General features: G+C 34.5%; 3 protein-coding genes across 3 annotated transcripts; 1 reads left to right on the forward strand and 2 right to left on the reverse strand.

The window, feature by feature from the left end:
• Nucleotides 1-314: 314 nt before the first annotated feature.
• LOC113765727 (RING-H2 finger protein ATL16) lies at nucleotides 315-1,928 on the reverse strand. Its single transcript, XM_027309971.1, has one exon. It carries the CDS (start codon nucleotides 1,599-1,601, stop codon nucleotides 525-527), a length of 1,077 nt encoding a protein of 358 aa, XP_027165772.1. The 5' UTR covers nucleotides 1,602-1,928; the 3' UTR covers nucleotides 315-524.
• Nucleotides 1,929-20,088: 18,160 nt separating this feature from the next.
• On the forward strand, nucleotides 20,089-20,490 carry LOC113765060 (ethylene-responsive transcription factor ERF096-like). Its single transcript, XM_027309111.1, has one exon. It carries the CDS (start codon nucleotides 20,089-20,091, stop codon nucleotides 20,488-20,490), a length of 402 nt encoding a protein of 133 aa, XP_027164912.1.
• A 4,036-nt stretch (nucleotides 20,491-24,526) lies between these two features.
• LOC113767133 (ethylene-responsive transcription factor ERF098-like) lies at nucleotides 24,527-25,003 on the reverse strand. Its single transcript, XM_027311312.1, has one exon. The coding sequence runs from the start codon at nucleotides 25,001-25,003 to the stop codon at nucleotides 24,527-24,529; it is 477 nt and encodes a 158-aa protein (XP_027167113.1).
• Between the last annotated feature and the right edge of the window lie 287 nt (nucleotides 25,004-25,290).

Here is a 25,290-nt window from a genome sequence, read left to right on the forward strand (position 1 = left end):
TTTGAATTTGGAAAACGAAAGGAGCCATCTATTTTCCAAAGGAGCCATCTAAAGGTGGTTGAAGCAATGATGCATATAAATCATTAATCATTGCTGTTAAGTCAAATTACTGATCAGCAGTGGTCCAAACCCTAATGCCGTTAGTGACATGCAAGAAAAAAAAAAGTCCCAAGAAAACTAATTGCATTTATGAAACTATAATATATATGGTACCCAACTTTATTATTTTAGTGAACTGCAGAAGAAAATTCGAATTCGCTTGACAAAAATTTCATCTCCAAGTAAAAAAGGGAAAAAAAAGGAAATTTCCCATTTCATTAAATAGTATTGGACAGCATTCATTAACACTCTCTTAATATGTATCTACTTTACAAACTACCACTTCTATAGTCTTGAGATCAATTTTAAATCTGTATAACTATGCTATGCTATTTCTATTTGATAGTAACAAACTAAAGAAAAACAAAAAGGAAAAGAATATGCCTAGAAAAGAAAGGGATGAAAATAATGAAATAGTCCTGGTCTTATGGCTCCAAATGAACTGGTAAAACAGCACTTCTTGATGTCCTACCATGCCCAAAAGAAAACAATGATCTTCTGACTCTGCTGCTGCAGCCTTCACTAGCAGGACTAATAACATCACTGATTTGCCTCTGCTGCTGAATTATTTCTTGAACTGCTAAAGAAAGGTGGAGATCAGCTGCTGAGTTCATGGAGAAAGATCTCCTTATAGGCTGAATCTCAAACTGCTCATCTTTTTTCCTGATGTCAATGCATTCATCCCCCATACTTGATACATGATTGAACTTTTTCTTCTTCTTTTGGGATACTTTTTGTTCTGGTAACTTGGTTGGTGAAAAACTAAAATGTTCTGATAATTCCCCTGAATTCAATCTTTCTTGAGCTCTAAGCAATGACTGATCAGAACGGTTTTGTTCACCGATTTCAATGACAACATAATCTTCATCCCTGCCTGTAAAATTGTCCCTGTACCTAGTGGGATTTCGAGGAGAGAAAGAGATTGGAGCCATGATTTGCTCCAAGGGAAATCTTGTTGTGACTGAAATGCTGGTTCTGCAAAGTGGACAGTTTGCATTGTTCTGAAGCCAAACATCGATACAATCTATATGGAAGACGTGAGCACAATTTGGGATAACTCTTAGCTTCTCTTCTTCTTGAAATTCATTCAAGCAAACCGCACATTCACAAAAGCTTCTTTCTCCAGGTTCACCTTTTCTGGTAAGAAATTTCTTATATTGAAATATTGGGATGGAACGGATTGCAGCTTCATCAAGTCCTCGATTTTCGACTGCTGGAGAGTTAGCCATTAAAGGGTCCTCAACTTGCCTCCTCCTGGAGAACGAAAATCGCCTCAGAAGATCAATACGGTGCCAATTCAAGCAGCACTTGATCACAAAAATGTAGTAGCCGACCAGCAAGAATCCTGTGGCCAAGATACCGATAATTGCAACTGCTATAATTGGAAAACCAGAGTGGGAAGAATGCAGAGTTGAGCCAAGAAGTGAACTTGGAGGAGTTATCATGGGAGGAAGAGTTTGTGACGAGTCATGAAGACTGTACTTTTGGCTCAGCTGATCCATCAGAGAAGTTAAAAAAGTTGGATACAGATGTTTTGCCTTGGATCTTGAATGCACATGAACATGTCACATATACATTGCAAAATTGTCAGCTAAAACGTGGGCATGGGAGAGGGATATAAGAGCTAGAAGAAACAAAGTTCTGTCAAGTCAAGATTGCACAGAGGCTGCGGAAACGAGTATGCCAACTTTGAATTCAAGGAAAAAGTACAGGATGAAAAGTGGGAGGATAATTTTTAGTCCTCCAAGAAGGGGAAAAACTTGGGAGAAACCTTCAAGGTATGAATGGAGAGAAAACTTGGGGTGGATTTAATGCGCACTGTTTCACCAGAAGACATGTAATGTTTTGGAATGGAAAGGTTGTATGCCTGTCCTAACTTTTCCAATGTAAGAAAAGGAGTGAGTCCAATTAAGTCAGAGGTTAGATATGAAGTACCCACATTGACATCAAGATTGGACTACGTCATTGTATTATTCTTGAACTCTTAAAGAATAAATTACCTAGTTAATTAGTGCGATTTTTTCTTTGGAAATTTTTATAAATGCAAGAAACTAGGAAATTTTACAGTTGCAAGATCAATCCGCGTAGTTGGTAATGTGTCTCGCACTCCAATAAGAAAATTTTGGGTGGTAAGAAGATATTAAAGTCATTTTTCCTGAGTATTCTAAGTACTTGTGTAGTTCATACAACAGCATGGCGTGGCCTAACAGTATTTAATTGGAGGAGATTGTATAGAGCAGGCAGCGGTCCACCGTCCACAGTCTATGATTGATAACAGGCGTATTATATATGGGCAGAGAAGGTGTAAGACAAGGTTTCCCATACTTAATTCTTGTGGTCCATTTTGCCATCTCTAGTTTAGCACTGTGGTCCGCCTATTAAACAACCGCAGCAGATACAAACGGTACAGGATAACGCAAATAGCTTGCCTAGTACATTTTGTTACCTTTTACACTCAAGTAAGCTTTGTTTTGAACCTAGAAAAGTGCATGTAGAAGACATGTACTTGACAAATTTTACCTACTTGAAATGTTTGTCTGGTGCATTTGGTATAAACTTTTAAAGGGTAGTCCTTTATCTTGTCAAGAAGCTGAAGGGCTATGCCAAATGATTTGGATTGTGATAGCATTTTGTCTCTTGCTTTGAATGTATTTCTAGGCGGCAAAATTTGTGAAAGTATTTTCTGAGAAGTGGAATGTTATGTAACTTATGTTAGATGGGAGTATGGGAAAGAATGGCCACAATATTTTTATATGTCTGTATTGAAGAAGAGGTTGAGTTCTTGAATAAAATAGTAGCTTTAGGAAAAGAGCATGAGAAAGTGATCATTAAACTAGAAAACAAGTAACAAGGAGCACAGGTGTATGAATGGATTTTGCACTTAGTTCGGTTACTTAAATGATATCCCAAACTTTACTGTTAACCTACTCTAGATTAATAAAGCAGCATTCCGTTTTTCATCTAATTCTATTGATTAGTTCATACCAAACTTCTTACCTGTCACAAGATATCATGACACTTACGTGGTTAAGGATCAATAACAAGATAGATAGATTCATTTGATAACTCCTGTTCATGCAAGAAGAAAATGATTGATTCATTTGATCACTCCTGTTTTCCCTCTCCCCTTTCCCACATCGATTTGAGAGTGTGAGAGAACCCCCCCCTTAAGGTCCATTGAGCTCCCCTTCCAGTCAGCAATTGCCCGGACAGTGGAGTTTAGTGGGTCCCCCCTTAAGTTAGTTGATTTTCAAGCATTGTTGAAAAGAAAAAGAATTAAGGAGAGAGTTAATAGCTAGCGTCAGTATGAGTGTTTCCCTCTCCCCTTTCCCACATCGATTTGAGAGTGTGAGAGATCCCCCCCTTAAGGTCTATTGAGCTCCCCTTTCAGTCAGCAATTGCCCACCTGGACAGTGGAGTTTAGTGGGTTCCCCCCTTAAGTTGGTTGATTTTCAAGCATTGTTGAAAGAAAAAAAAAAATTGATCACTCCTGTTCACATTTTCTGTAGGTTACAGCTTTATAGATAGAATATAAATTTTGGCAAAATATCAATTTCAAAGCATAAAATATCCACTCATTTTACTAAAAATTGTTTGACATGATAAAGAATATATTGGTTAGCATTTCATATCAATTATTGTTGTCATCGATCGTAGGGTTCTCTTGTCACTCTCTTCAAATAATAGTAGATTAAATTAGCTGCTTGGCAGTTGGTAGTCACTAGTCCTTCATCACTGAGATACACTGCTCCTTAGGGTCCATTTCTTCCAGAAAGCTTGAGCATTCATAAGCTAATCCAATCTTAATCATCAAAGTAGATGTCAAAAAAGTTCCTAATGCACATGTAACCCATAATCAAAAATCCTAATCGAGTGGGCCAATTGAATAACCCCAACCCTTCTTCATATCCTGCTAGGCCACCGTGGCCCCCCCGCCATCACCATTTCAAGCTGGTTCAAGAAATAGCCAAGAAACCTCGACACGTTTGGGAGTAAATTCAATTGGGTCCCAAGTCCCAACCCCAGAAAGCAATCGTCAAGGAAAGGCAGATTGTGCGCACGAAAAGTCAAATCTGTATGGAAAGAATCCTAAAAAGTGAATACAATAGATTGGGGGATTAAAGATTTAAAGGACCGACACCTTCCTCCATACTTAGATTTTTTTCTGACTACAGAAAGACAAATTCAGTAAATCAGCAGTAGGTGGGAGGAAAATCAATCCTTCTCTTGCTTCATGTTCAGTGTTGTCAGATAGTCAAAGGTTGGGGCCTGAAAATTGAGAATTGGCAGAAAAACTTGGACTTTTTACCACCAAAATCGTGTTAAAGCTGTACCGCCCGCCCATCATTCATATTAACTTTTTCAGTGTGATTTCAAAATGCAAACAAATTGCAACAACCTTCTGCTTTTAGATGGCAAAAGTGCCATAGACAAACCTGGATTTCCAACCCGTTTATCCGCAACTCTTACGTCCTGGTAGATATATAGTCAATTGATTTGTTACTTTAAGGATATCCGGTAAAGCTTATGTAGCTTAAGATGAAATTACGATTTTACTTTGAAAGAGTGGTTGTGTTTGGATTGCATTTTTCATGATTTTTCATGAAAAAATTACTGTAACGATTTGATGTATGTGAGAAAAAAAGGTAATAGGAAAATGTGATCACGGAAAACGACGTAATTTTCCGACGAAAAATCGCAATCCAAACAATTATGGCTAATACTTTCTACATCTTCAACGCATGGACCAATCGGACAATTTTAAAATACTATATATAAAAGTGTTCCATTAGATATTTTACTAAGCAGTATGGTATGGTGTCAGGAGTCCCAAACAAAAATTATTAGAAACACAAGAAACCCATAAATACAGTCAAATTGTCACACTAGATTATTCTAAGTAATTATTAAGTGTTGAGAATCTTTTAATAACAAAACCGAAGCAAGTCTTGGTCTCCAAGTTAGTTGACTTGCATTCAACCAGTGCATTTATGATTTATGCCGGTGGATGATAGATGATACCTTGTTTTCCACCTAGAAGTCAAGACCCTAGTGGGTTTATGTGATGTCTGTGTCATTTCACCCCAAAAAAAAAAAAAAAAAAAAAAAAATTCTGTAGGCTACACTGCCCCTGTAAATAAGACATTCTCCCTTGCGTGTAATTTGTGAGTGCAACCAAATTTTCTGCGATTGTTCCATTTGAGTTGCTATTTGTTGGAATTTTTTTTTTAAAAAAATGTGCTATAGCAATGTGATGCATGTGAGGTAAAACGGTAATTGAAAAATATGTTTATATAAACGTAAAAAAAAATTTCTCAAAGAAAAAATGCTTTTCAAACAAACATGTGCATCATCAATTATGCATTTGGTGCATTATACTTCTAATTAAATGTGTATATGTAGATAGTCATATTGGCTATCCAACTTAATTAATTATTTGGGTAAAATATAGAAAAATCCCTTGAGGTCAAATGAATATACTAAAATTTTTTTTTATAGTTTCAAAACATACATTCCGGTACTTTATAGTTTGAACTAATTTAAAAAAGTAATGAAAATCATTTGAATTAACGAATTTAAAATACACGCAAAGCTTTTTTGCGAGTATTTGTACTAGAAACAAACAAATATTCAGTCTTCAACACCAAAAGCCCACGAAAGTTAGGAGCACTTGAAATTTGAAAACAAAATTATTACATCTTCAAGTATTGGTCTTGGTGGGATAGCATAGACGAATTAGCAAGGTACAGCCCTCCCCTTGGAGCTTAAATTCCCTTGACTAAGAGCTTGATTACCACTAATTTGTCAAGATATCCAAAATTTATACAATGCATTATATAGTCAAGATCAAGAAGAGCACATGGGGAACTAGACAGGAGCTGATAATTCAGACAGTATACTTGGGAATCGAGTCAGAAACATCTTCTGATGTTAATAGTCTTGGTTTGCATAAGGTTGGTCCACTTGTTAATAAGTTTACATCAAATTTAATTACATTTCCCGTGATAAAACAGGCATATTTGCATGCATGTCCTGTGCATGCAAATTCTTTTCTTCTTCTTTTTCTTCCCTTTTTTTCCCCTCATTTTTTCCTTTAATAGTTTGTTTCTGTAAGATCTATATCTGACTGCCATGTGTTTTTTGTCACAGAAATATGCATTTGGTCATGTGACTGCTTACATCCATTGGGGTGTTGTCACGTGACAATACGAGCTCTGTGGGAGAAGAACCAAACTCCGGCATGTCCCTAATTAATGAGGATTAACTCAGCTAAGCAGACAACAGGGTTAATTTGTTTACGTGTTCGATGACCTTCGGTATCTATAAGCCAATGGTGAGGTTTCAATTTAGTCCATCCAGCAGTATTGAATTATATGATTATGAAGTTTGAGCACATCTTTTCTATTCTTTTTGTGGGCAATAGGGAGGGGACGAGGTTTGAACTTGTGAGCATGGATAGGGATGGTGGATATAAACTATGGCTAACTAGTAAGTTTTGTTTCTGATTAACCTTGAGAAGCCTATAATTACACAAGTTATGGTTGCTTAGTTTCTCATGGATGTAAGGTTCAGATTGCACCTACTCAATCAGAACTAAAAAGAACCGAGTACCTTAACCTTAGGGTGTTATTGACACCTTGAATTGAGAATACTTATACCTAAACAAGCTCATTTGGTTTGCTTTTCTCTAAAGTTTTTAAAGAAAAATATACTATAGCAATTTGATATATATATAAAATAAAAAATAATTAATAAATATGTTCATGAAAAATATAAATTTTTTTTGAAAAAAAATGACAATCCAAACAAGACTGACATGAAGCGGTAAGCCGGCCGCTACATTTTATATTCTCATTCTCTCATGTATATTAGCTCCGCCAGACCTCCATATTTCATTAGCAATGAATATATGTCTTAATACCTGAATGTTCTGGCCTACGCATGGCAGGAGTCAATTCTCAAATGGTGGTGAGTTTTGTAAAGAGTTCTCAAATGATGAGACTTGTGGAAGAACGTATTTAAACAAGTGTTTGGATACCAAAATTATTTCAAATAATATTTCGCTTGCATCACAAACACATTTCCCAACCTACCTTTTTATATTCCCAATCATCTTTTTATCTCACATACATTATATCACAAAAAGTGCTACAGTAATTATTCCAAATAATATTTCAAATAATACACTATCCAAAATACAATTTTTGAGAAATAAATGTATACAAAAATCAAACAATGCATTCTGTAAATATAACTTTTAAGAAAACATTGCATTCTGTGAATACGTTCCAAATAATTTCATTCAAATAAAGCTGCACTCATGACAGCAAATACATCAAAATATGTAACAGATACAATAAATGGAAGAAAGTTAACTACAACTCTGAAATATGAATTGAGCACAATCAGGATGGAAAATTATCTTGTTTGATGTTAACAGGCACAATTTGCGATTGGAGGTCAGTCAAGAAAGTTTAGGCTGTGGCATGTGGCATCACGTGGTGTGATGCCGCTCAAGCAAGTTTTCGTTCTTTTTTCTGTCACTTTGTTTGGTTTTCACTTTATATATATATATATACAGCCAAACAGTCAAATATTGACAAGCTAATCAAAATAATTAACCTTTCTTACAAAACTACAAATGTGTCACTAATCATGATTAGTTTCCAGTCAAAAGTGGTAAAGAACAAATTCATTAATATCCCGTGATTGAAACCCCCATTATGTACAATTAAGCACAATGCTGTTGCTCCATCCTTATTCCCATTTAGATTGCTATTTTTTTAAAATTTTGATAAAAAATATATATATATTGTATTGATTTGATGCATACAAAGTAAGGATTAATTTTTTATATACTGATAGCATATACACCATCACCATTAGATGCACGACAACTCATCTGAATTTAAAATAAAAATTCAAATTTTTCTCATGTGTCATACATCCAATTGTGATAGTGTATGCATTGTTAGTGTATGTAAGATTTACTCATAAAGTAAAATGGTTATTGAAAATTGTATTAACAAAAAATGTAAAATTTTTTTGACAGAAAACTCCAATCCAAACACCATTGTACACCCAATTGACACTAGTTACATTAAGGAGCATGCAAGGGTACATGCAGGATGTCTAATGCATACGAGGACATTAACGGACGGATTTTGTTGGTTTATTTGGACAGTAGTTGATTGATTGGTGGGACTTGGGATGATAGTTGATTTACTTTTTGTGATTGGCTAAGATCTTTGTACTCAATTGTGCAGTGTTTTGGTTCTTGTATTCTTTTCTGTCTGCATCGATAAAGAAATTAAATGTAAAGATTTTTGGATTGTGGAGTCATGATTTTATTTAATTATTACAATTTAGTATTTTTATTTCATCTTTTTTTTTTATTATTGAGAAAGATAAATCAAAAGTGCAATAGTTGAAGGCCTACTAGTACTTCGGAAGGTAGCTGGTAAGTATGAACAACATATTGTCGCACCCCATTTTTTGAAAAATAAATTTAGTGTTGAAAAAAAAAATAAGTTTTAAATTTTAGAGAACAAATAAAGAAAAAGGACCTAAAATGGGATTTAAAATATGCGACGGTTTGGGCCTAAAATAATAGTTTAAAAAGGGTTTTTTAAGAAAAAATATGAGTTGTCATTTAATATTGAGTTTATGTGAGGACCCGTAAATTTTTCTTATTTTTATATTATTTTATTTTATTTTCTCGTATGCATTTTCTTCATTATACCTTATTAGATTGATTTTTCTAGACATTTTATAAGTGAGTAGAGTTTTTAAATCATTTTCCTAGTTTAAATTAGTTCATATGCAGTTTGCAGCGTATTATGGATGTGGGGCCCGCTAGTGTGCTAAGTGCGATAAATTTTTGCCGATTAATTGAAGTTTTGTATTAAGGAATATTACTGTACAAGGTGCTAGAAGACAATTAGAGGTTAGTTAGATAAATTACCATTGGTAGACAAAAGGATAAGATTAAAACCCTAAAGGACCATTTGTCACAAAACCATTGGGCCTTGACTTTTGACCAAGACTTTTTTTGTTCTTTATCTTGGAAAAAATTGGACAAAATTTCTTCATTTCTTTCTTCCTCTTGGCCAACTTCCTTAGTTAGAAAAGAGAGAGAGAAAACCTCAACTTCATTCTCCATTTCATGCTTGAATCTTGAGTTTTAACCGTTAGTTTTGGAAACTACACCATACAAGTGCTTATTAAGGAGGAACAAAGGTCTTGGTGGAGTGATTTTTGTAGAAGAAACCTTAAGCTATGTTCTTTCCTCTAGTTTCAAGGTAAATTCCCTAGAAATTTCCTTTTACTCTTGATAATTGTCAATTAGTGGATTGGAGAGGTTAAATATGTAGCTTTGTGGACAAGTTTATGGTTTGAAGTAGGGGCATGGTGAATTTCAGTTTTTATGGTAAATTTTCTATCCTCATATGATGATTGATGTTTAGCCATGATTTGGTAGTTGTCATGAGTAATTTTCATCTTGAAAATGCTAGTTTTGCTTGCCTTCAAAGAATTTCAGCTAGAGTGCATAAATTTCAGTTTTAAGGTTTTCAATTTGTCCTGTTCTACCCGGTTCTGTTTGACCATGTTTGAGCCGAATTAGGCTTAGCACAAAACATGAAAATTGTAGAAAATGATGTTTTATAGCTGCCTGTAAAATTTCAGCTCGATCGGAGTACTGTAGCATGTGAAATGACCGAAATACCCTTGACTGCCCATAAGCCCTATTTCGCGGACAGTTTTCTGTCTTCGTGGAGATTTTAATTTTTTACTCTGAAAATGCATTATTTAGCTTTGGAGAACTTCATAAGAAATGTAGGTATATGTCTTGGTTTCGAAACGCCATAAGATACACCTCAATCGGATTTCGGTAGCCTGAGTTATTGTCGTTTAATCATAGTGAGGTTAACTAGTCTGATTGTGAGATGCTGGTTCTGTAATTTGAAATTTTGATCTGGATACACTACGAACTGGACTGAGTAGTCTTCATCAAAGTTGTAGGCCTTTATCTTAGCTTCGAAACGGTATAAATTGCACCCCAATCCGATAAGCGTAACTTCGGTTGTGTCTGTTCCGCTAAGCGACATCAAATCTGTCTTTTGTTTTCTGACTTAAACTTCATTTGCGGACATTTTCCTAACTTGAATTTGTACTTGTACGACTTTGAACCTATTGAACGGCTATTGAAATGAAATTATTTTGTGTGTGATTTTGGGATTGATTGAGGAAAACAATGAAGCCATAAATGGCTGGAAAATAGGTAAATACAGAGGGCATACTGCCCAAAATTTTAGGGCTACGCGATTCCTTCAAATTGAGTTGATCTTGGTAAAAATGAAGGGTTTTGGAAGTTATTTGTAACCCTAGGACCAACTGTTATCTTTTTGCTCAAAAATCATATTTTATTCTTTTGTACTAGTACTTAACCTGGGAAGGCATACGACTTGTAGTCGAGTCTCATTGATGCATTCCATTTATTGGGTTTGTGGATGTGCGAACTATAATTATTTTATTTTGGTTATTTTAGGGTTTCTTGGCGATTAAAGTCACTTTGGGTAAAAACTTTTGAAGTATCTGGACTGGAACCGGTGAGTGTACCACTCCCCTCATTTGTTGTTTAACTTGGTTTCTGTACATGAAATCTGTGATTTAAATGACTGTACTATCTGTTTATTCTGTTTGAGACGAGAGTGTATTTTATCACACTCATTCTCTTGGTTGTCTGTATGCTTACTTACTGTATATACTTGACTCTGTTATCTGCATCTGAGTCTGTTCTGATGTCGTTTGGAGACTTGTATCCAACGACCCATCGGTGATCTCTGAGCTCAAAACCTATGGTTAGTTACTCGAGTCGAGCCAGCAAGGGTCTGGTCGATTAGATAACGAACCACGGTAGTCCGTTTCTGGGAATCTTTGAGTATTGAGACTCTTAATTCCGATATACTCGAGTATTATCACTTCTGTTTCTGTTGAGGTATTCAGTCCCGGTAAGGGGTATGTTTGGTGGACGGAATTTGGGGTAAAGTGAGGTGTACAGATATGTTGGTTCTATATACGTTGACGGAGAGTCAACGGCTCTGGATCAAGTTCTGTCATGGAAATCTGGCTCCTGAGAGCCACTTGTACCCTTCCTATTTGAATCATTGTGTCTAACTGTTTTACTTTATATCTGGCATGTATACCTAATTGGTTAAACATGAAATGTCAAAATTTGACTGCTATTATTTTGGTACCTCATTAAGTGTAAACTCACCCCCTTCCCGTTATCTTTGTTTCCCTTTCAGGAGCAACCTTTGAATCCATGATCTTGGAAGAAAGGGTCGAGCTAGTGTAATTAATATTTTGTTAAGCTCTTTTGCAACTGAAACCCGAATCGTATTTTAAGTGTATGAATGCTTTGGCTTGTATTTTAGTTTAGTTAATTTGCCAAAAACTCTGATGTAAATATATGTATATGTGTTTAACCTTGTCTATTAAGTGTATTCAGTTGAGATTATGATTTGGTAAGCATGTTCTCACCTTAGTAGTCTCCGATTGTTCGTTTTCTTTGGGTCCTATCGCGCGTGCTATATTGGGTTTGTGTGATTCGACTCCGTAGTCCTGGCGAGAGTTGGGTAGGCGGTCCACCGAACCCTTTAGTTGGCCTTAGGGTGAGGTGGGGTTGTCACAGTTTAGGTGTACCAAATCACCCAAAAATATTTTTAAATAAAAATAAATAAAAATAAAATTCTTTTTTAGATGACTCCAAATTTTTGGAAACAAGATAACAGAATTCGAGAGTCACGGTTGAAAAAAGAGAAGACAAAGATTTGATAGGTTCAAACCTAAGGCATCATTTCAACCTAACCAAGGTTAGTTGCGAGATTTAGTCAAAATTTTTTTCCTAATCTAACATATTAAACTTATTACATTAAAATGCTTCTATATGGATGTAAATCTATACCTAGGGGGTATCGAGAGGGTGGGAATGCCTCTTTAAACTTTAATTGGTACAAATCACATTAATTGCAATGTCCAAAAGTGATTCTTTATAGAGGTCACAAATATGCAAAAGATGAAACTCGAAGAAAAGAAAAATTATAATATATAAATATACATGACTTAAAAGAGAGGAATGCAACATAACAGGTATGAGAAACTAAAATTCATGACATAATTTTCCTTCTTATAGAGGGGGAAAGAGTGTGTTAAAGCTAAAAAACTATACTCGTTCATTTCCTATATTTGAAGGGTGACTCTCCTAATCCAGTCAAACAAATGAAATAACCTATTTTAATTTTCTAAAATAAAATACAATTCTAAATGATATGGTCTAAACATATAAAAGGTAAGAGAATAATAGTAGGGAAAATATCATGCAAATGAAAATAATCTAAAAATAGGAAAAAATGCATAAGATGCAATAAATGCCACACAAGGTATGAATCTAGCACAAAAATGGTTTAAAGGATCTAGCATTGGACTAACTCACGCCTATAAGTTCTCATTAGCGTTGGACTACTGAGGAATCAGAGAAAAAAAATCACAACTAACATTGGACTAGTGTGGTGACGTCATGCATTTATTATAAATAAATAAATCATATAAAACATAATTAAAACAAATAAATACATAAAACATATAGAGCACATAACACATAAGTATAATATTTAGATGTAAAACCCTAAAGAAAGCGAGTAAACAAATAAGCACACAAACAAAAAAAACCCATATAAAGACCTAACTATTACATTTGGGGTCTTAACTACAATCTAAAAGGGGAAATTTGAAAAATAATAACCTAACTATTACATTCATCTAAGTAATTGCATTTTTGGCAAAATTAAAAACTATCTGTTACATAGCTTAACTAAATACATGTCTTAAGCATCTATCTATTACAACTTGGCATTTAAATGCCCTCCAAATAATCATCAAAAATTAAATATAATAAATGAAAATTTAAAATGAATAAAAATGAGTAAATAAAAACGCTCAAAATATGCAATTACACATAAAGAATACATTGGAGCACATAAAAGAATTTAAAATAATATTAGAAAGTACTTCCCTTGAAGTAATAGTTAAGTGAGGTCGGAAGTGCCCCACTTATACTCCAAAATCAATAAAATAGTTAAGACATCAATTTAATTAACAAATAAAAGAAAATGCAAACATATAACAAATTCACTTCATTACTATGAAGAAATATAAATAACCCTAAAATTCCTAAAATTTTACTAATTAAATGCATATAAATGAGGCATGATTAACAATTAAAGAAGATAACAACTTATATTTAAGAAATCAAAACTATTAGGGATCTAATTACAAAAATAAGAAAGTTTTTAGGGTTAAATTATAATTATTACAAATATTAGATGTCAAAATGAAAGAAAAATAAAGTTTAGGAATCAAATAGCAATTAAAATAGGGACCTAATGGAAAGAAATCCAAAGATTTTAGAGTCACAATAAAATTACTTAAAAGAATAGGGACCAGATTGCAAATTTTGTTCTGATTTGTTAGGAAACAAGGGCACTGGGTCATGTTTTTGTTTATTCTTTGGGCTAGAAACCCTTGGCCCAATAAAAAATATCCAAACAGAAAGAGTGGGCTAGCCTGGCTTCTGGTCCAACTGAAATGCTGGGCTTTGGGCACAAAGCATTTCTAAACCCATAGGAAAATAAAATCAAACCCATATGCCAAAACCCAACAATATAATATTACCCATTTTCCTAAAGCAGAAAAAAAAAGGAACAAGCCCATATAGGAGATTAAATCTAACAAAATAATTTAAGCCTTAATTTCATCTTAAAACCCAGAAATAATTTACTCAAAATATACATAAAATATGTAAAAGAAGATGAAAGCTAAAAAAAAGGAGATGTGATTCACTTTTCACATCTTTTTGGGCCCTAGTGCCATTATTCGAAAGTCAGAGGGGCAAACTGAAATTTTTCTTAGATTTCATCCAAGCTATTCGAAGCATTCTGCAATCTGGAAGCTCATCATCCACCAAGAAATTGTGCCGGATGATTTCTAAGCACACAATATCTTATTAACACTAGATCTAAGCATCCGAACGCGACATTATGGGATGGAAATCTGAGCTAACAACTTGCGAAAAGAAGGAGAAAACCACAAAAGAAGAAAAACCAAAAAAACAAACATGTGCAGCAGCAAAATTTTAACATTTTTTATGCGAATCCTATGATATACGAACTGAAAAAGATTACCTTTGGTGCAAAACAATGCGTTGAACTATGAATGAAATGGATCCAAACGTGGAAAATCGAGTGTGGAAGCCCAGCTTTGCTACAAAATTTTTTTCAAGGGCGGACAACCCCGCTACTTTGGGTTTTGATTCGTCGGTCTTGGAGGTGTTTTTCCTGAAATTTTTTTGAAGAGAAGTTGCTCCTCTATTACCTTAGATAGTGTAGAAATGAAGAAAACATCTAAAAGACTAACTTTAGGATTAGATTTGGATCGAGAAGTGAACAGGTGCTCAACCCTGGCTCAAAAGAAATTATTTCAGAAACTCTCTTTTTTTCTTCTTTCCCTCTCGCGTTCTCTTTCTTTTCTCCCTTTTCTCTGTTTTTTGCCGCTCTTCCCCCCTCCCTTGTTCCTTACCCTAATGGCTGCGTTTTTTTCTCTCTTTTACATGAAACAAAAGCTCCTAACCCTCACCTCAAAGGTAGGGATGAAAGCTGACTTATTTGGCTCATTTTGAGTCATTTGATCCTCCCTCTTCCAGAATTTTCTTGATGATTCTGGTTGGGGTGAGGTGGCTCTCGTACTGGAGAGCTTGGGAAAAAAGAAAAGGAAAAAAAAAATCGCACCAAATTGGCTCAAAAATCCAGCTGCAATTTCTGTACTGGTGCGCTGCTTCTTGTTCGAAGCTTGAAGATGCAGCTCGTGTGGAACAGTTTTTTTTTTTTTTTTTTTTTTTGATGAATTTTTTTTTCTTTTCTTCTTTTTCTTTCCTTCTCTTTTCTTTCTAATTTTCTGCAAAAATAATTAAATAAAAATGAGATGATGATTTTTTAGAAAAAGTAAAATAAACAAAATAAAAAAGTAAAAAGAAACAGAGATAAGCAAAATAAATGATAAAAATGATTTATAAAATTTTGGTGTCTACACATATTGTGTTCAATGAAGTTTTGAACTTGACATAAACTTGATTATATTAGCATACAATTTAAAATTTATATGAAGAAAGTTCAAACTATTTGAATTCAATTCGATAAAAGCTCATTTAAATTCGATTCGAAATTTAAATACAATTTTAGAATTATTAAAATAAACAACAAACTCAAAAAGTAAGTGTTGAAATTGATGAAACTCGTTTCTGCCGTTTAAGAACATTAAGATTGGAGTTAAAGAATCATATGTATCGGTTAGGGATATAATTGAACTGAGTTACTCAATAGCAACTTGCAAGTAGCTCGGTCAAGAACTCAACTCGCACTTGGTTTTGACCGAGTGGGAGTCGAGTTTGAGTGGTTTGATAGTACTTCAATCCGAGTTCGAATATTGTTTTTTAGGCTTAAAGGCTCATCGAATCTTATCGAGCACCGAGTAATTAATTAAATATTATATATTTAGTTATTATATTTTTATTCTTTTAGGCTTGGGAGTTATATAAATTACCAGATTATTGGCTATGACTTTAAAATATTTATAGGTCATATAGTTATTTCATATGAAGAAAAATAATTTGATAGGCAAAGAATAAAATTATGCATTTTTGGAATTGGATAAGGATCTCGAACTCGAGTACCTGACTCGAACTCGAGTACCTGACTCGAACTCGATCATAATCACAAGAAAATCAAACATAATAAAATCGATCTCGAATTTTAAAACAATTTTTTGAGGTCGAACAATGCCTTCCTAGTGTCGAGTCGAGCTCGACTTGAGTACCACAATACTCGAGATCGGTTCAACTCGATTACAACCCTAGTACCGTACCATATGTTTGGGCTTAGTTAAAGCACCAATTGTAATTGTGATGTTAAAGCAACAATTTTAAGTGATTAAAACCCTTGTGATTTTAAAGCACCAATTGTAAGTGTGAGTATGTCCCAGAAGTTCAAGCCCAAAATCCGATTTCTTCCACCTTTAGAGTGGGCTTGAAAGCCCACGTACCCTGCAGATCTTATATTCTCCAATATTGCTGCCTAATGAAATACAGCCGCGTACAAATTGTATGGCCGAAGATTTATAAATTTGTAAGTTTTTCTTCTTGTTTTAGACCTTTTAATTTGTTATTTGAATTAAGAACCTTATCAATTGAAATTAAATTTACTACGAAAATGAGACTCAGTAAAAACATGCCATGTATCTTTGCCACACACAAATTTGTACCATTTGGTGAATTTAATGATCATTTTTACAAGCCTTTTTATGTATCATGATATTCTTGAACTTTCAAGTTTCAATATACACAAAAACACGTGGTTATATGCAAGTATATGTAAAAATCACGTAAACAGTTAAACAGAAAACTTTGATTATAATGATTTTCTCGACAATGAAGCATATTTTAGTTAGTAAGATGTTTCACCTGTAATCGAAAAATCATGAGTATGAATCATCACGGGGATAAGTGGGGAACTACTTATTGATCCTCTTTAATTAAAAAAAAAAAAAAAATCATATAGAAAAGATCTTCTCTAGTTTTCTCCGGAATTCTGAAAGAGAGACAAATCAAAATATGGCTCTACTAGTAATCTAAAATTAGTTAAGTTTTTGCCGAAAATCTGATGACCACGATAGATCAGTTTGATTCTTATGTGATTTTTACAAGTATTCGTAAAAAACACATGTATAGTTAAACAGATCACCTTGAATCTTATGATCTTCATTAGTTTTCCCCTGAGTTCTGAGAGGGAGACAAATCAAAGTATACCTTTACTAGCAATATAAAGCTAGTTAAATCTGAAATTAGTTAAGTTTTGCTGGAATTTTGATGACAACATAGGCAAGGAACGTAAATCAGGTCTCAATCACATAATGCCCAAGTCTCAATCAAAACAAATGTAGGATTCTGTATTCTTTTCCTTCAGCTGCCAAAACTGCTCAAAGTCAAGCTTTTTTGCTGTTAGAATAGTATAATTTTATTGCCACTTGTTTTTGTGCATCTAATCCGAGCACATGTAACATGTATAAGTATGGACCCCAAAGTTGCAGAAAGTGGTGCAAAATTTGAACTCCACAAGTTAATAACATACAAAGATTTATTTTTGAATATATTTGCATATCATGCCAATATATTTTCTGGTTCCCCTCTACTTCCAAAAACAGAAAAAACCATAACCATAACCAATTTACATATGATATGTCATTTTTGGCAAGTACAAAATTTCAGCCATACTCGCCCGTGCGTGTGTGTATATATATATATAGACATATAGAAATGCTAAAACATTGATTATCAAAAGTTAAATGTGAAAGATAGAGAAGAGTGTATATATACGTGAGATTTGCCTTTGTGGTTGCCAATCTTTTAATTGTTAACAATTTTTTGATAGTCACGTGCATCGAAATGAAGGGAAATAAATCATTGGGCATAATTACTAATGCATTCATTAATTGGTACGGATTTATATTTTACGTAGCCATGCATTCATGTAGATTCTTTATTCATTGTATTTTTGCATGCAATGGCAATTAACGGCTAATGAATTTCATTCTGGTAGTAAATTAAAACCCTAATCAATTTGTTAATCTTTGTCGTTTGTGACAATGCCCCACAAAAATTAAACGCTGTTATTGACTTTGATAATTCTCCTCAATGTAGAGGGAGGGCTCCAAGAAACCGCATCACATAGTTTGGTAAATGATTTGTTAATTAATCTCTAGAGGGATTCTGTTTTAGCTTTTTCTCCACTAGGAAGAATAGATTAAGAGAGTGCTTAGTCACTACGAAAGCAGTAATTGTGGCCTTACGTCGCTATAAATTAAATCCGAATTCTGCTCATGAGACCTATGGAAATTGTCTTTGATAATCTTTTAGACCAAGTCAGGTTTTTGATCGAATAGAATTACAAGGCAATTCTACTACTGCAGTCAAATTGAATATTGACCTTCAATTCTATGGAATGAAAATACGCATTTCTCCTTCAGGTTATCAATTGTCATTCTGATTTTGTAAGGTTCGATTGACCGGAGTTGTTCTTTCATTTCGATGGCTTCATAGTAAGTCAATTTTTTTGGCAGGATTATTTTGTCAGAGTGTACAGCCATAAACCTTTTTTTTTTTTTTTTTTCTGAATCCATAAACTTGCTTATTCAATAAACGTGAAAAAACCACTTTTTTTTTTTTTTTTTTGTTAAAAGAAAACGCATGATGAAGTTGGGGGGATGTATGATGGTTATTATCGACTGTCATTTATTTGCTATTCGAGCAAAATAAATCTAGCCAATGGTGGATAAATTTATCGCAGTGTTTAGATCATGATTAAACCTAGGGGCACGTTTATATTTAATCTATGGGGCAAAAAAAACTCAGCAATAACCAAGGTGAAATGCATGTAAATGTTGTTGTTCAGATTTGGGTGCATTAATTGTGAAAATTTTGTTTTGAGCCAAACGTCTTAATTTCCTTGAAGATTGTTTGATTACCATCTATCATCGAAGAACACTACCGTATTCTATCTATCTCCTAAAAATACAGCATAATAATATATAATAGGTTACATGGCTTTCAGATTGTGACAACAATATTCTCACTTAAGCAGAAAATATAGAAATTATGGCATTATCTTATAATGTTGTAGACAAGTTTCAATTCCCTTTTTTTTTTTTTTTTATTTTTAAAATACGTACCCTATCTTAATGTGGTGGTGCGTTTGGTATAAACCCTTATCTTGAAATCTTTGTGAACAGGAAGCAGTGGTCGATTAACACCTTTAGATGCTTCAAAATAATACTCATCTCACTTAAAAAGGAAATGTTGGATGAGTATTACAAGAAGTAAAAAAAGGGCGAAAGCACACTAAGAAGTTTCCTTGTGAAAATACTAAATTTCATGTGGGGAAGCAGTGGTCAATTTACTACTTGATCAAGAAATGTTCTAATATCTGCATTCTTTGCATAACTATGTCTACAAAGTTTGATCCAGAATGCAAAATGGATAAAGGATCCAATGCGACTGAGGCTCCGTATAATTTGGTTCAATTATTATACTTTTTACATTATTTGATGCACGACTACACTGCATTATTATACTCGTAAGAAAAAAGTGATATATATATATATATAAACAATTAACTTACTTTCAACACAATATTATAATATAACAGTATATCACAAATCTAAATATGCACAACAGCTGCACTAAATTGCACAACTTACAACCTTACTGGCCCCTAATCCAGAAAGTGTTAGCATTATTTTGAAACATCTAAAGGTGTTAATTAATTTAGACTCCCTATTATATCATGCCTGCATGCAATTTTATCTTTTTCATGTTCAAGGGAAAAAGTAAGCAAATGAGTGAAATGACATCACCACCAAGATCCAAAACGTTCTTAAACTTTCACGTGCTTGCATTTTACAAAAGGCTCTCCTGTTTGAACTTTGAAGAACAAAACAAAACGTAACACATCTTTCATAAATCTACTAGTTTGCCAAGATACGAGAAAAGGATAACAATAGTAATAGTAGTAGTAGTAATAATAATAATAATAATAATAATTATGATTTAGACAAACAAATGCAAAAGTGATGGAAGAAGAAGTCCCAAAGCCATCGGGTTGACCCATCCCGATACACTGCATACTTGCAATCCGGTCACCATCGAAGCTTCTCTACCACGTGTGAAGCCAAGAATTTCATTCCTTGGATCATCCAGCTGGCAAATTCCTCACCCTTCCTTCTTGCCAAACTCAGCACTTTTTTCAAAAATTTCCCTCCTGTATATATAGGTAAACCCCACGATTCCACCAGCAGCGGGTCACTTTGCAATCAAGAAATATTATGGAAGGTCCAGGTGACCGAGGAAGGGCCAGAGATGAAGGAGGAGAGCCCAAGTATCGGGGCGTCAGGAAGCGTCCGTGGGGGAAATATGCGGCAGAAATCCGGGATTCTGCGAATCATGGAGCCCGGGTTTGGCTTGGAACATTCAACACCGCGGTGGAGGCGGCTAAAGCGTACGACAGGGCTGCTTATGCAATGAGGGGACATTTGGCTATTCTCAACTTTCCTGAGGATTATAATTTGCCCAGCAGCTCATCCCATTTTGCTTCTGCCTCCTCATCGTCTACTGCTGCTTCTACTTCTTCATCAGCAAGGGAGGGAGTTATTGAAATCCCGTATTATGATGATAAGCTGTTGGAGGAGCTGCTTGGTGCTGAGGAAAAAAGCGGAAGACAAGATTGAAGTTCGTTGCTACTTTCTACTTCATTTCTCTCACCTTTTCTTGCACTGTTCTGTTGTTTTTGCTTTATATTTTTAGCACAACAAACAGCTTCTTTTTTTTTTGGGTTTTTTTTGGTTGGCTAGAGGAATGAATTTCTCCTGTTGTATCTAGTTGATAGTTGCACCCATGGATGCTTTTTCAGAAAGCTCTTGGTAAATGCCAAGAGTCCTTATTATGTATGAATAAATGATTGTAGATGAAATGCAAGGTACAAAGAAAAAGAAAAGAAATTAACTGTCTGAGATTGCACATATGTGGTTTCTGCAATATTTGTTTGAATTGCTGGTAGAAGTAAAATTTGGCCAAAAAGCAAAAGAAAAGAAAAAGATGAAGCAAAAAGTTTTACAACTAAAGAACTAAAATGTGTGCTATTTGTCCTTCTGTTCGGAAGATATGCTAATATGCCTGTGACTATCAATTTTTCAGTCATTTAACTGAAGGAAGGAAATCAAGTGGCCAAAGCTTCAGGTGCAGGATATACTATTTCGGTGCAAATTAACTAGAGGCGATGAAGTGGATAAAGCTTCTAGGCAGTGCTATTTTGGTGCTTTGGTGGTTTTAGTGGTTGAATTGTGTTGACTTCCAGCTATATTTGTTTTACTCTTTGATGTGGAGATATCAGGTACTTCAGTTGACCCTTTTTTTTCCTTTTTGAGTGACATATGAGATAATGCTCGCGCAATTTTTGTGCAAGATGTTGGATTTATGCTTGTCTGCTTTTTAGGGAAAAAAAAATCCATGCTTCTATGAAGATAGATGGTAGTTACTAGTGGAGATTGAAACCTGAATGACATTTTGCAATATGCACTGCCCAGCAAGGCCATGGTAATTTCATGTGTATCTTTTTCCACTTTATTAGATGTCTCTATTGGAATTTTATGTATGAGCATTACTTTTATGTGCTTTTATGCATTGTAATACAGCCTTTATGAACTTTAGCATCTCTAAGTAGTAAAACTTTACAATGATGACCTATTTTATGAGACAAATAGTTTTACGCAAAACTGAAAAAGTGTACGTGTTTCCTTATCCTTGATCAGGTTTAATCAATTCTAGACACCCCGTCAATCTTTATAGGTTCATCTTGTCCCAAAATTAATGTTTTCCTCTTTGCCTAAATATCCCGCAACGTGAAATAAGCTGGATATGCATTTGATTAGGTTTAAGTATGTAAGAGTGAGTTGAATATTGCTAAAAAGATTGTTGAAGTAAATCATTTTGTAAGTTGTAATTATGACTTGGGGCTAACAAGCGGACTTGGAAATCCATCCTATTGAAATTATTTAAAACTGAAAAGGAAAATCAAATATATAGAACTCATTTACTACCCCAAAGTGGAATTTTTAAATCCTTCGTTTTGTTTTAGTACAAGGACTTAAAAATAAATTAGATGAAAAATATATAATCGAAATCACTTTGCGGGTACGAATTTCAAAGGACTTGTGACTTTGTAAAGATGTGGGGTTCTTTTTTTTTCCTCTTGTAGAGAATGGGTGAAATTTAAAAACGGAAAAAGACAGTGAGATTTGAACTCAAAACGTTTTGAGTTCTGAAATTTCAGTCTTAGCTGTTAGCTCAATGCCTCATCGGCGAAGATATAGGATTCTTAAATATTTCGTACCTCAAATTAAGCTTCTGTGTGTAAAATCAATACCTGTATTTCGATTTCTATCACTTGGAGTGGGATAGTAGTTAAATCTTAATTCTTAGACGACCATTATATATGTACTTGATTGTAAATTTCGTCATATTAAATGTTCACATTCCTATTGGTGTAAACTAAGATCAATATGTAGTACTATTAATGTGCTACTGAGGTGAGTAATTTTTCTGAAGTGACAGTTCAGGATTAAGGGTTCGGTGGCAGACGGGCACATGACCATTCTCGACTCTTCTCATATCCCACCACAAATTTGCATAACTAATGTTTTCCAATCTTATAATTTTTCCCCTTATAAATTAGGCATAGGTTGTCTGCAAAAATAATGCTTGACAGGATTTCTGAGCAGTGGTGTGAAGCCAAAGATTAAACACACGAGAAGTTTTTTATTTTTTATTTTTGGGTTTGAAGCAACGATCTTAAAAATTTTATCATTTATTTTCTTTGGTGCTAGAATTTCACACTAGAGAATCATGAGCCAAATAGTTTGGTGGATTTAAAGTCAAAGTAGTCAAATTTGAGGTCAATTTCATTCTAGTTGCATTTTGGTCAAATCTCTATTGCGGGCAAAACCTTAGATTCTAAAGTTGGTATGACGTCAGGATGGAATCAAATTTGAGGTACTTACATTTGTCCTCCTAAATTTGAGCCACAGTGATGTTTAAGGACAAAATCCCTTTCCCAAATTAAATCTAAGAGATTCTACGGTCTATGCTATACTGCAGAATCAATTCCTAGCCCACCAGTTTAATATAGCCACACGTAAAAACAGTTCTCACCATTCACTCATACAATAAGGTCATTTCTTAATGTTGGAACACTAGTACACAAAAAGCTTCGAATGGCATCAACACTGGTGCTAAGGTTCTTTTTCATGTTGCAAGTAAATAAGCTTCTTCCTTTTCAATGAAAACTCAAGTTGTGGGTCTGCTCATAAACCATATAGTGTATTTTAGAGCCACATGATCATAATGATAGTGATATTATATGACATATTCTAAATATACTGCATGATTTTGCAAGTATCAAGTCGGTCCCAAAGATTTTATGAGTTGCCAATAGAGATGTTTGTAACCTTTGGCACCTTCTTTTTCAGTGGCTCGCTTATTGCAATATTTTTATACCAAACAGATAAGTGAATCGGATGAACTTTTGGTTATCGTATAACCGATTCAAATTCAATTCAAGGATTTTAATTTTTTTTAATATTAAATAACTAGCATAGTGTTGAAATATAAAGAAAGAAAAGAAAAAATTTAGTGTTTTATCGGTTTTGACATACAGTTATTGACTGGATTTGATTGATTTAATTGTTGTTTCCGAATTTACTAGTGACTAGGATCAGTGCTACGGCTGATTTACAGTTCATTCAATTGGATCGACAAATCTAATCCAGTTATTATTCGGTTGAACCGGCTAATCTGATCGAGTTTTAAACCAGTGGCTTGGAGTACATACGGCAGGCATCTCAGATGGGTTCCCTTTTGCATAGTTAGGCAATCTAATCTGGAAAGATGGTCCAGAATATAAATCTAAGATTAGATTATTTTCTTCTCTGAATGGATTACTCATCTTAAGTCGATTATGTGGATCGAATTAGTCTCGTAGAGATATGGCTGATCAATGATCCCTAGAACAATTCCTATTAGTATTGCTTCAAGTCAAACCCTCTTTTACCATTTGCAAAGTGTAATCGCATCCATGGATGATCTTAACCTTTATTCTTCTTGGATTTTTTCATTAATCCTATCGAACATTAACTATCACCGGCCGAAAAGCAATTGGCCTAAAAGTGATTCTCCCTTTCGATTAAGCAGTCTGCCTTTGCCAGATTTAGTTCGCTGAATCTAATTAGCCAAAACTAATGTCCCAATTATCCAATTATCTTTCCTCCTCGTTTATAATTAGTGAACTGAATTTTTTTTCTTTAATTTTTACATTTTATACACACACACACACGCACACTTTTGTTTCTTGCAGAATCAAAAAATTTCTATTCTTTTTAACCTTTTGGCCATTTTCATTCAGACGAAGCAATGAAGTACGTTTGCCCAGAAGAATTCAGTTTTTCCAGAATCACAAAATGTACCAATTAAGGAAATATGATAGTACTAAGGTTAACTCAAGGGTTTCACCTGGCCATGCCTTATTACGAAGGGAGAAATTAACAAAAGCATTTCTCCCCTATTATTCCCTGAAACCTATAGTTGATTACCAAAATAAGCTGGTAAAAAATTCGAAAACATGATGAAGGTTTCTAAAAAACCCAAAATAAAAAAAGGTAATTGAGAAAACAAGAGGTAAGCTACTGCTTATGTCATCACTCCACAGTTTCATCATTTTCCGTTCTTTTTCTTTTCTTCAAATTCAAGAAGCTCCTCCAACAAACTGTCATCCAAATATTCAATCTCAATAACTTGTTTCTGTTGTCCTGTTGATGATGATGAGGAACTTCCCCTCTGATCAAAACCCTGAATAGCACCAGAACTCGAAGATGATGCTGATGATCTTGAAAAAAATGAGGAAGAAAAAGCTGAAGACGACGAAGAAGAAAATGGCTGATAATGAGGTGGGCTGGGAAGCTGAGAATAATACTCATTCGGAAAATTTAAGATAGCCAGATGACCCCTCAAGTTAAATGCAGCTTTATCATAAGCCCTTGCCGCTTCTTCTGCTGTCTCAAATGTCCCCAGCCATAGCCTTGCACCTTGCCTAGTTGGATCACGTATCTCCGCCGCATACTTCCCCCACGGCCGCCTTCGGACACCCCGATATCGGACGTCCTCTTTCTCTTTCTCTTCCTTCCCTTGCATGCCCTTACCCCTAGAAGAAGAAGAACTCCCGTCCATAGTAGTATTACTACTGATGTTTTCAACTTCTCTTAAGCTTCTTCTTTGGTTTCAATTTTCTGAGGCAAAGTCCAGAAACTTTGTTGGTCAGAAATATAAAGGCTGCTATGACCAATGTCAATCTATATATGGGTCCTATGACGGTGGCAAAAAGTTGTCATTGGACGGGATTTTCACCCCCGTGGGGGAGGGGGGGGTGGGGTTGGTGCTCAATTATATTATTTGATGTAGTATTTGCTAATAATTTATAG

This window comes from Coffea eugenioides, chromosome 3, assembly GCF_003713205.1.
Source record: "Coffea eugenioides isolate CCC68of chromosome 3, Ceug_1.0, whole genome shotgun sequence".
Lineage (NCBI taxonomy): Eukaryota > Viridiplantae > Streptophyta > Magnoliopsida > Gentianales > Rubiaceae > Coffea > Coffea eugenioides.

What these genes read in the sequence shown, in the direction of transcription:
- LOC113765727 (XM_027309971.1), bottom strand. Translation starts at nt 1,601, where the DNA reads ATGGATCAGCTGAGCCAAAAGTACAGTCTTCATGACTCGTCACAAACT.
- LOC113765060 (XM_027309111.1), top strand. Translation starts at nt 20,089, where the DNA reads ATGGAAGGTCCAGGTGACCGAGGAAGGGCCAGAGATGAAGGAGGAGAG.
- LOC113767133 (XM_027311312.1), bottom strand. Translation starts at nt 25,003, where the DNA reads ATGCAAGGGAAGGAAGAGAAAGAGAAAGAGGACGTCCGATATCGGGGT.